This window comes from Ammodytes marinus (assembly GCF_949987685.1).
Source record: "Ammodytes marinus genome assembly, chromosome: 19".
Lineage (NCBI taxonomy): Eukaryota > Metazoa > Chordata > Actinopteri > Uranoscopiformes > Ammodytidae > Ammodytes > Ammodytes marinus.
The window spans coordinates 21,961,425-21,973,729 of NC_137223.1; the positions used below are offsets into that span (position 1 = coordinate 21,961,425).

A 12,305-nucleotide genomic window follows, 5' to 3' on the forward strand; every position below is an offset into this window, starting at 1 on the left:
TAATATGTGCAAATACTGAATCGGTTGTAAATAGTTTGAATGCAGCGCCTAAAGACTACTTGGCCATTCTGATATCTGAACGTCTGATGCAAAAAAAATTCATTCAAGTAACTGAGTGCTAAATAAAAAACGAAACCGCATTGCAAGTACAAACAAATTATTTTAAGTTTTTGCGCAAAATCACCATTTGACTAATGATTGGTTAATTTAATTTGAACAGAAACAATAAAAGATCACACTTCCAGCCTGCACTGTTGAAAAATCTGTATTTATTAATGATTTACAAAAGGCTAAACATGAAACCATTTAAATGATTCAGTTCATTTTGAAACCTAAAAAGGAGTTTAGGGGTTGTTGTCGTTGTTGGGAGAGGAGACACGTCTGTACAGGTCGGTTATTATAACAGCATCTTGTTTCTTGTAGAATCTGTTTTGGTGGAGGCTCCTGAAGAGAGAAATAAAATAAACCCACACACAGGGTGGAGTCACCCAAATAAACTGCAGAGGAGAGATTCATTTGAAACGTGACTATTTCTTTTTTCCTTATCAGTTTGGAATTTGTGTGTATATATTTGTACAATCACAATTCTGTCACCTTGACTCCAGTCCTTTAGAAAACAAACATCAGAATCTCCCCAAACTACAGCTGGCGTATAAACAGAACACATTTCTGTCTCTACTGCAGAAAAACACAGATTATTACCACAGTACGAGAAGTCCCAAATGAAATCCACTTCTCCAAACACATTGCAGATACATATTTAACAAGTTTTTGTGCAAGTTAGTTTTTTTTCCACAAGAATTGAAATAAATATCTGTAAAGTAAAAGAGGACTTAAAAGAGTAGTTTCTTGTTTTGTCGTTTATTTGTGAAGACCAACATTTATCACATTGTGAGTAAAATAAACACTTTTCCTGCTTTGAATTTCGGGGGAACAATCCATCAAATTAATCACACACAACTCTGCAAAAAAAGACTATTTGATTAAAAATTATTAAAATTAAAGTTACCTCAGATTGGGGCGAACATTTAAAAAAAAATGTAACTCCACTGACAGTGTGGTGCAACCGACGGAGGGGAACCACTCCAGTTTAAGCAGAATTTCTGGTTGGATTATGTGTGATCAAAATGCTGTTAAGTCACATTAGTTTTGCATTTTTTTTTTAGTAGCCTGGCAGGTTTCTACAGTAGTAAAAGAGTGAGACAGTTGTGGACCCAAATATTTACAGTAATGTTGTGCACTTAAAGATCCTTCTCTGGACTGTTTGATGCTCCTCTGGAGAAGCTTTCAGAGTTTACCTAAAACATCACATAACAAAAAAAAAAGAAAAAAATCCCATGCTTTCTTGCTACGGAATGAAATAACAGTGTTTCCACTCACTGAGAATTGAATAAAAAAATAAAAATAAAGATTGGTCTTGAGCTCAACTGTGGGCATTTCTGCTGGCATGAAGGAATTAAAAGTGTGAAAACAAACATGATGCAATTAAAGAGCATAAAATAACACCATCAAATTGTTCACAAATTTCAGTGAGCTATTTAAAAAAAACAAATTTAAAATGAGAATAAACCTCACTCCTTCCCCCGCCCCAAGAACCATTTTATAAACAAAAATATATCCCCCTTTGTCGTGTGATTCTCAAATTCTCACTAGATACAATTAAAACTTTTTTTACAGTGCTTTATCATTATATATCTTTGACAGACCTTACCGAGGGGGGAAGAAAATGTTTAAGCCATAAATGTCTCTCCTATTGCAACGCTATAGCTACGTCGAGGAAGAACAAAATTGAATGGTCCAGTTATTCAATGGTTAAAATAAAAAAATAAAAACGGGGGGAACACAACCAGGACAGGAGACGGTCATTGGAAGGGAAGCGAAGGCCGGCTCTCTCAAAACCCAGATTTTGTCCCAGTTGCCACCTTAACGTTCCCATGGTGATGTGGTTGTTAAGGTGGCACTGGGATGGGGTCTTCTACTTGGTGTTGAGCTCGTTCTCCAGCTCCATGAGTTTGCGTGAAGCCTTGACCTTGTTGGAAACCTCCTTCCCCTGAGAGAAGAGACGCTGGCGCTCCTTGAAGGTTAGGCTCTCGGGAGGAGCCAAGCCGGGGTTCGAGTTCTCCTGCTCCTGATTGCTAAACACACAGACAGACAGAGCAGACAGTGTTCAATCAAATGCAATAAAATATGCTACAGCTACCAATTCTGCATTTCAGCTATTCTGGAGAAGGCTTGTTGTTGCTAGCTGCAGTGGGCCCCTTTTGTTAACATACAGAGCCTAGGCTGTGCATTAACACCAGATGTTTTAAGTCTGTCTCACCTCTTCGTCCATTTGTCTCGCGGGTCGTTGTAGACTTCTCCCGATCCTACAACTCCTGCTGAGTTTCCAGTGTACGAGTTAAATCCTGTTCGCGGTTCAGGATTCACACGGCAGTGAGACAGACAGGGCAGTGAGACATGAGTCAGCATCGTTCATATAAAACTTTATCTAAAAACATTTGAGAGAGAACTGCTGGGTGAAGGCTGTCAGGATCTCTGGTATCTTCACACATGGTGCACAATTATTCCCATTAAGTATAAGTTATTTTAATTACACAGAATGAATGTGAATGCTATGTTATAAAAATAGTATTTACATTTCATCTTGTTTTTTTGCTGGCATGTGACTTTTTTGTATTATAGCCTACTTAGTTTTAATTTCATATCACAAGCCACTGCCATTTATTTTTAATAATTTTTTAACTACTTTTTCTAAGCAGCTTTAGTGAACCAAACTTGATTTCTTTTTAGGGTAGTTTTTACTGTAGTTTAACTTCTTCCAGTGTGAAGTATTTTTTTAGTTTATTAAGCTATATGCTTTAAAATTAGCTGTCACAACATTGCAGAAAGGTATCGATTATTGACCAGAGATCCTTGTTGCCAGTAACCAGCAGTTTCTCCCCGTAGACATGACTTCATTTCCCACAGACCAGCCTAAGCAGAAGGAAGGAAGAGAAGGGAACCAGCTCTGGAGAAGCGTTAGGCAGAAACAGTCAGATCTGGTTAAAGTAGAGCAGCAAGAAAGATGTTAAAGGGCCATTCCATAGCAGCGAGAAAATGGTCTGTGGAAGTTTCAGTGGGATCGGAGGTAGTGGTCACCGTCAATCATGTCTGAGTGATATTATGATTCATGTTTGTTCACTTTATCACTACTTTACTTCTCAGTTTTATGTTTTGTCATTAAGATCAAATTATTGAAAAAGCATCAACGTGATCACAGCTAACGTTAGGATGCACACAATATTTGGAATCCATAAATGTAACTTTCAATTTAAGCAAAGTTTCGAAGAACAAAACATTGTACAAAGTAGAATTTTATAACCCAGGTTTATCAAGTAGCTGTGTGGAACTAACATGAGAAAGGGTGACCTCGACTTTTGACCCCTGAAGGAGACGTTAATCAGTTGGCTCATATTGTGTCTGTGTCTTTCCAAACCATTCCCACATCCAGCCTAAAGCCCGAGACAAATCTTCCAGAGGGGATTACGACTGAGTCACAAAGGAGACTGCAGATCTTTATTTCCAAGCAAATACTTGAAATAAAAACTAAAAATCCACTCCGCTGGGTCTACAGCTCTGTAATTGTCAACAAATCCCACGAAAATATGAAAGTCTACTCTGGACATTTTCAAAATTTTAGTTGAATGGTTACTGTGCACTACTTTGTTTGGTTTAAAAAATGCATATTGCTTCTTGTGTTTCAAATGGAATGAATGGTACAGCTCAGATGCAGACACAGTGACAGGGTGTGAACCCACAAGGGATTCTTTCAGCTGGCAGCTCCTGGCAAGACTTTCTCTGGGATTCATAGCACCAAAGTGGAGAGAGATCTGAAGTGTAGTTTGAGACGGGATCAAGCTGAGACCCACTTCAGCCCCAAACCACATAAACACATACTGACCGAGAACAAAGTAACCGCAGAGAAACAACGCTTGTTCAAGGGCAGTAAAATTCTCTTTGCGGGAAGCCAAATAGATGGAAAACGTATACTTCTGGCATTGCGATTTAAAATTCTTCAGATTTATAAAGAAAAGCCCTCCACTGGCTTGTCTTGGATTCTCAACAGTTGTGAAGGTTTTTCTTAAGAATCACTTATCTTTGAAGCCAGAGGAGTCATTGTTATATTGTTTTTCTGTACCAAAATACAGTTTTTGAACTTCTTCCTTCCATTGTAGCTCTCCCCAGTTTGTGCACCTTCTAAGGCAAACTGGCGTCTAGTGTTGTTTTCTTGTGGTATTCGTCTGATTACGGAAATATCTGCGTTCAAGCTACGACGCCACACTTTTTATTAAAGTCAGACTCGAGCTTCTGGAGCTGCCAGCAGATCGAATCACACTCATTGAAAAATACATTTTTGATATTATATATCATATGTCAGGGGAAAAGCCAGAGACTCAGGTGCCGCTTGGTCACCTGAACCTGCCGCAATGCCTTCTGGGAGTTGTAGTAAGTAAGGGTTTTAGTAAAAGCTGCAGCGTTAGACAGCAAGTCAGCAACATAGCTACAGTACAGCAGGGAGACACAAATTGACAGGCATAAGTGAAGGACAAGCCAGATCAGCTTAAAGAGCCGAAACAGGCACACGACAAAAGCACAAACAAAAGAGGAGAATTAAGCTGTTCAGGAAGGCAAAGTAACACACATAGAAACGAGCAAAGTTGGGTAAAAAGGAAGCGTAGAAATAAATAAGAGCTAAATTAAGACAGCAGCCTGTCGGAAGCTATGCACAGGCAGTAAAAAAGCAATAGACGTCAAAGCCGGTTACTGGGGTGAGCTGTTGGCAGCCATAGTGCAGTGTTTTGCTGTATTATGATGCATATGTGTGCATAATGCATGGTGGTGAAACATGCAGATTTGATTTCTGGGGAGGGGGGTAGGGTGTGGGTAAGGGAAGGTAGTGGGACATTAGTGGGGCATTTGAATTGATTTGATTTTTAACATCAAGTTCTCCATGAGGTCCTGGATGTGTTTTAGTGTTCAATAAGCAGCGGGGGTCGGAGGAGGTTCATGTTGATGAAGGCATCCGTTCCCCTGGACCTCGGGTAGTGACGACATTCAGTCTGTGATGCATTCAGAGCTCGGTTTGTCTGTGGATGTTCAAAGGGCTGAAACTTAACTGGAGCTTCAATAAGCTTTAATGATGCCGCTGCTGACACCTTAAAAGGAGATGTGTAATAAAGACTTCATCTAGTGGAGAAACTTCTACATTGCAAGGCTCCTTTGCTAACCCCTCCAGTTTAGAAAATGTACAGAAGCTACGGTGGCCTTCAAGGACAAGAAGCTAGTTTCTTAACATGGCATTTCCTCAGGACGTCCACTATGTATACAAACGTGTAAGGCTGTTAAGTTTTTTCCATTCTGGGCTACTGTAGAGACATGGCGGTGCACGACTCCTATGAAGAAATAAAATGCTCATTCTAAGGAAATTTGCCCAGACAGTGTGTTAAGGTAAAATCACCGAAGGATATTTTCTAGGGTAAAAAGTTCCAGACATCTGCAAACTGACTGCAGCTCGACCCCTCTACTGTTACTGTTAGATATCACTTTCCAACAATGGCATGCGAGGCCGTTTGAAGAAAAGCTGCGATACTTATCTTGACTTAACATTTGACAAGGATAAACCAAGAAAAACAGCCAATCTGTTTAATATTTGATCTCAGACTACTTTTAACCTCATGGTAACTACGTTTTTCTTGTAGAATAACCCGAACATGACCTTTTAAAATCTTGAATGGAGCATCCTGAGTTAGTGAATTTTAACAAGATTGATAACAATAGGATTCAAAGCATAAGAACAAGCCTTTTTAAAACAGCCACAGACAAAGACGAGGCCTCTCACGCAACACACTGCTGCTGTTGTTTCACTTCCGTATGTTAATGTTATGTTGATGAAATGAGGGCGCATTATTTTTTTAATCGCGTGATTGATGAGTATGTAATAAGCCAATGGTGTGTCTCCTTTCCCGTTAAAGCCAACACCGCTAAGCAGAGCCAGGGGGGCAGGACGGGGGGACTAACGGCTGGCCAGGCCCCCCCCCCTTCGCCCCCCGTCCCAAAGCAGCAGCACACCAGACACAAAGGAGGCGGCGAGCGACAACACCAACAGTACTATGATTGGCTCTGATGGGTCTCAATCTGCGGCAAAAAAGTGGGTGGCGTGATAATCGATTGCTTTTTTCTGTTTCACTACAGTGCTGATCGTAGGGGGGGGTGGTGATTGGAGGAAGATGTGGAGGAGAAAAATAATTACTGAGGACGAGAGGGTGTGTTCAAATAAACCAACCTAATAAAAAAATATATATATATTATTTAAAAGGTGGGGCCAGCAATTCTGGAGAATGCTTTTTTGTTGAATGCATTTTTTTTCAATCGTTCTCCGGAATCGCTGACTCCACCTTTAAAATGAATAAAATCTGATTTGATTGAAGAGAAGGAAAATTTCCACATGTAAAAATAACGAACATAAAATTATGAACGAAAAAATTTGGACAAACACTGAAAGAAGGGAAACGTAAGACGGTGGAAATGAAAAGGCAGAATACACCTCTACTGGAAAAAACAAGGTATAAAAAACAAAATAGCACTAAACTATGAAGGTAGTAAAATGAAGAGATGAGTGAATGAGAGGGAGGTATGGGAACTCTAGATTGCGCTGTGGCAAGCCTGCCTCCTCTCTCCTCTCTCTGGGTCTACCTTTATAGCCTCCAGGGGGAATGGAACTCGGTTTGGCAGGTAGTAGGGGGGGACCTGTACTGTTGGAGTTGTTGTTGACGGGCGGCGTGAACGAGCTGGACAGGAAGATGCCGTCAGAAAGCGGGCGGGGCTTGCGCGCAGTGGGCGGCGGCTGAGGCCGGCTCTGATAGGGCGAGGCGGCCGGGAGGTCGCCGTACGACTTCCTGGTCGCCGAAAGCTTCACCTGACCTGATTGGCTGTTGCTATGGCCACCGCCGCCACTCAAAGCTTCCTCGTCTTCTTCCTCGTCGCCCGCGTAGGAGACGAACTTGGCGGTGTAGAGCGTGTCGGGGGAGGCGACCTGCGTTTTGAGGTAGGAGGTGTTTCTCTGTGGGGGGGGGCGGGGGGTTGTTAGTAGGGTTTTGGTGGGGGGCTTGGGGTTGGTAGTCCAGGGGCAGCGGGGGCCGATACAGACCGGCGGCCGGCTCCTCGGGCGACAGCAGCTTCCTCTCGGCCTCGTCGTGCTGCTGGCGCCGCGCCGCCTCCAGGCGAGTGTAGTACTCCTGCTCCTGTCTCCTCTGGGGGAGGGACAACCTGTTAGTAAGCTCAGCTCTCATTGGCTCTCACCTCAGTAATGGACAGTGACTAGCTAATCAGCTAAAACAGCTAAATAACTACTCTATTAGGCTAAAAGCTCCACAACCCATCACACACATCTGATAGGACACCCGTCTACACGTCTTAAACCATTCCTGCCGACACCTGCTCAAACTGGGCTTCCTTACAACATACAACGACTTGGTCAATACCATGTCTAGCAAGTTGACAAGACTGAAGCATGAGCAGTAATAACTGATGCAACTTCAAAGGGGCCACATTTATAAAACGATCTAAAAACCATGAATATTTTGACTTTTTGCTCTAGTTTGTAATAAAAGGACACTCTACAAACCACACCAAAACCACATCTGTTGTATCCTCCTAAATCAACTTTCTACTGCCAAGAATCATTATCTTGTGATTACATTTCAGAATAATTCCAACAACTCTTTTATGAATGTTGCTCCTGAACTGGACTTGACCCGACTGGTTTTCATCAGAGTTAACAACGGAGACGACGTCAAAAAATAAGTTGCGGCCTTTATCGTGAGTCAAATACTGTGTTTTTACAAGCATATTAAGACTGTTGTCCATCATCAACCAAACCAAAAATCCACCCCTACTTCGCTTAATATCTCCAGAAATCTGACTAGACACTTGGAAGAAGAACCATTTCTAAATCAACCACACTGACTGAAAAAAATAAACTTGATCTTGGCAAGTGTTTTCTGAATGTTGAGTAAACCGTGCTTCCTGGACCACCCTGTCTCCCGCCATCTCTCCCCCTGTCCCTCAACACTGTGGGAGTGTGTGCATGTGTGCACAAACTATGTGTCCATATGTGCGTCGGTTCTTTCTCTAGCCTAACGTTTACACAATATGGTTTTGTGGGTAGGGTTTTTTTTTTTTTTTTTTTTTTTTTTTTAAATTGGAGGCCACCCTGTCTTCCTGAGCTGTAGTATCTATCGACCCGTAAGCGAAAAAGCCTTGTGATGATGATACATATGAATCTACACTTGAGGAATGTGTTTAGATCTCTGGGTTTGGAGCTCAACCAGCTGCTATGCGGTCTCCATGTGCTCCATCTTGATAATCGTCGCAATTTTTTTTGGTCCGTTTCATGTGTGGAAAGTTGATATCGTGTATGTCTTCAAAAAGTCAGTGGGCTGATTCTAGTGCTGCTTTTTTTGACGGTGGTTTCAATCCGCCCAGTTGGAAATCTGAAGAAACTGGGAGGAGTTAGTGAGTGTGTGGGTTTTGAATGAGTGGGTTTCTGAATATGTATGTACAATATGGGTGGCTGAGGGCGGAAATGAGGCAGGTGGGTGTGTGTGTGTGTGTGTGTGTGTAAATCTCTGAGAGTGTGTGTGTGTGTGTGTGTCTGTTTGTGTGAATGATTTGAACATTAAGCATGTGGTTGTTTTGGGGTCGGAAAAGTTGGGAGGGTGGGCGGCATTCCCTAAACATATTTTTTTTTCTAAAGCGATGATGATGGAGATGGTAACCAAAAAAAATTAAATCTTTAAAAATAAAATGAAATCCTTACCAAAATCATAACTGCTTCCCCAAAATAAACTGAAATAACTTCCTGACACAAACCGACAACAACAACAACGACAAGATGATGGGGTGTCCCATGCTTGAGGTGGATGGGTGGGAGCACATAACATGACACGGCAACACATCACATAGGGTGGGGGGTGGGTGGGTGCACAGGATGAGGACATGCAATTGGATATCTTTACATTAAACAAACAGCATCAAATGAACATCTTAAAACAATATATTTCTTAAAGACGCAGTAACGTAAGGAGAGTTGATTCAATACATTGCTACAACTGACGATTAACATTTAAACACAGACTTATTTTCCATTCTTTAGCTTAACGGAACAATATTCAACCGATATTAGAAATGTTTGTAAGGCATTTTCTTACACAGATTTTTAAACAACCAGTGGTGTGATCGTTGGTCTACAGTTCACAGGACAAATGCACCAGAATAATGTCGTCATGGTGATAGTCAGTTGACACGACACAATGATACAACACTGGATATGTTTGATTTAACACACAAGACACAGATGGGTGGGTGGAGACCAGATCACACTAATAGTCATTCAAAAGTCCTCAAAAGCACAACATTATTTAAATATTTCTATTTTATATAACACATATTATAGGAACAGCTCTTTCTTAATTAGCTGAATAGTCTAGAATAAGTAGCCTGGACAAAAGAAGATACAAATTAACAGCAATAATTAGTGTGAATGCTCCACAGTTATCTTGTGCAGACCGTATTGCCAAAAAGTGAATCCATTTCATTTTACACAATACTGAAATATGTAAAAACTTGTAGTAGTCCAACCCTGATGTAATTCTACCCTGTCTTATAATTTTGATTTTATGACTAACCAATGGTTAAAATATCATGACAAATCACCCTAAAATCATTCATTTTAGCTGATTCTATCTACAAAAGAGCTACGGATTCACAGACAGACAAACCGACCTTCTCTTCGGCTTCTCGTTTGGCTCTCTCTTCCTCTCTCCACCTCCGTTCCTCCTCCTGCTTCGCTCGTTCCTCCGCCTCACGCTTACGGATCTCCTCCAGTTGCTGCTTACGCCGTCTCTCCTCGTCCTGCAACTACACACACACACGCAACACACACACACACACAGAACAACATGCAAGAGAGCACGCACACATGCAAACAAGGAAACAATTAGTACAACATCAATCGTGTGTCATCCATACACAAAAATTCAGAGAACATTTCCACAATTAATGGTTCTTCTCGGACACTGATGTACACTAACATGTGTGTGGTGTGAGATAGTTTGGATTTTTTTTTCACATTGTGCACTGCAAACTTACAGCATAGGCAGACACACACACACACAGACACACACACACACGCGCTGCTGAACATGCAGACACCAACAACAACATGCAGCAACAACAACAGCAACCAAAACAAGGCATGGCAAAAAAAACAAAGGCAGCACCTCTTTTAGCTACTTAAGTCGTATTTCATTTAAGAGGATTGACAGATAATTTAAAGGCCCGCTGAGCAGGATGGGGAATAATTTATCAAACGTACTACCTGAAGTTACTTCAAGCTTTGTGAGCTGCTGCGGGAATGTTCTGATATCAAATAGACCCCAACACAAACCCAAATCTAATCCACAGAAAACACAAATAGTGAAAAAATATCTCTTTTGGTTTAAGATACTTTTTAAAGAGAGAACATAAAAAGGCTCAGCTTGTCACACACAAATGGATGGATGAATGGATGGACACCACAACATGATGATGTGGCCCTGCGTAGCATCACTAGGGGTTCCCAGGACGACCATGCATGGATCCTGACCCCCTGTGATGCATTCAGCTTGCATGCAGGCGCCGCCTCAATATGCACTCAAAACATTACTGCTGACAAGAACCACACAGACTCTCCTACTATAGACCCATTGTATAAGTTTAGTTTTTAAAGCCCCCTGTAAACCCAAATCCACTGGTTGGCTAGTATTGCATGATAGAAAAAGTATCTGGAAAAAAACTTTGGCTTATTTATCAATCCAAATGAAAGATAATGGCATTTAAGTTTGATAGACTTAACAGAAATTTGGTTTAGATGAGGCGGACTATGCTCTGGTTCTTATGACACGAGAAGTATTTTGAACCCCATCACGGCAGCTGTTTTGAGTGGACAAAGAGATGGACAGCTCAACCCCAGCCACACAACATCAAGCATATATCCCAGGACGCCCTCTCCATGACGGGCTGCTCTTTAGCTAACCATGACTCCAACCCCCATAACCCCCCATCCAATGACAAGACGACAGTTGTCCCGATGGGTGGGGAGACACAGAGAGCCCACACAGAAAACAGGACGTTGTGATGTAAGGTTAGGGAGAGAGGATACTCGTCATTAACAGGAAGAACATACCAAGTCTAGAACAGATATAGCTGGGACAGCATTCTGCTGCTGAAGAACAAGAAGAAGAACAGAATAGAGTGAGAGAGGGGGCAGATAGGGGGAAGGAAAGGAAAGGAAAATACCCAAATGTACTGCAAAGGAAAGTGTGGAGGAGAAGATCGATTAAACTAAGAATAAGGGAGATAGGAGGAGAGAGGAGGAACTGGGGAGTAGAGTAGAAATAAAAGGAGGGAGGACATTCAGTAAAGTGAAAACATTGTTGAAGTGTGATGGTCTCCATTGTGCTGATTAGTGGCTGAGCAAGAGATCCTTAATCCACCACATCTCACTCCACATAACTTCTTAAAAGCCCTTTTTTATTATTACATTTACATATGTATTTATACACTGCTGCATCCACCAGCACCTGCCCACATTTAGTCATACGCATTACTGACACATTCACCAAAGAACTTATTGAGGAAAATGACCAATTTCAGGACGCACCAGAAATTTGCCTGAAGAGTTTTGGATATTCAACTGCCCTCAGTTAACACTAACATAGTGGCTGCAATCATAATGCCTATGATAACTACAGTATTATCATCCTCTGATATACTGAAATACAGTTTAGATCAAATGATACCTTGGCATTATCCACAATTAGTTAATTAAATAATAAATTGATCAATATCTAATTTGGATGCAGAGAACTTTGTTGAAATGGGACTGGTGACACTTGGACACATGGATCAGTCCTGCCATACAACACAGTGTTTATACTGTATTTAAACTCTAAAGGGAAATATGCCAGATACAAGCTCTGACATCAACAATGAGAGGAAATCTTTAGCCAAGAGCAGGAAATTATTATTTTCCACTTCACTTGAAAGTACGTGTGACACAAGCTGTTGTGCGTTGGATCACAGAAGGTCACAGCTGTTTGCTGTAAGTCATTTACTCACTTAGCACTTGCGTTGGGTGTACTAAGAACTGAAAATAATGACACATTAAAAATAAATGCAATCGTAACCTTGACGTATCATACTAAACCGTTACATCCGTATGATGC

At 41.4% G+C, this 12,305-nt stretch overlaps 1 protein-coding gene across 1 annotated transcript in view; it reads right to left on the minus strand.

Moving 5' to 3' along the window:
- Nucleotides 1-273: 273 nt before the first annotated feature.
- Nucleotides 274-12,305, minus strand: part of LOC307265996 (afadin-like) — a 97,704-nt gene continuing 85,672 nt past the window's right edge. The window contains 5 exon segments of the mRNA XM_080047857.1: nucleotides 274-2,135; nucleotides 2,321-2,405; nucleotides 6,733-7,109; nucleotides 7,111-7,289; nucleotides 9,823-9,957. Of these exon segments, the coding sequence (XP_079903983.1) occupies nucleotides 1,976-2,135; nucleotides 2,321-2,405; nucleotides 6,733-7,109; nucleotides 7,111-7,289; nucleotides 9,823-9,957 (936 nt within the window). The 3' untranslated portion in view covers nucleotides 274-1,975.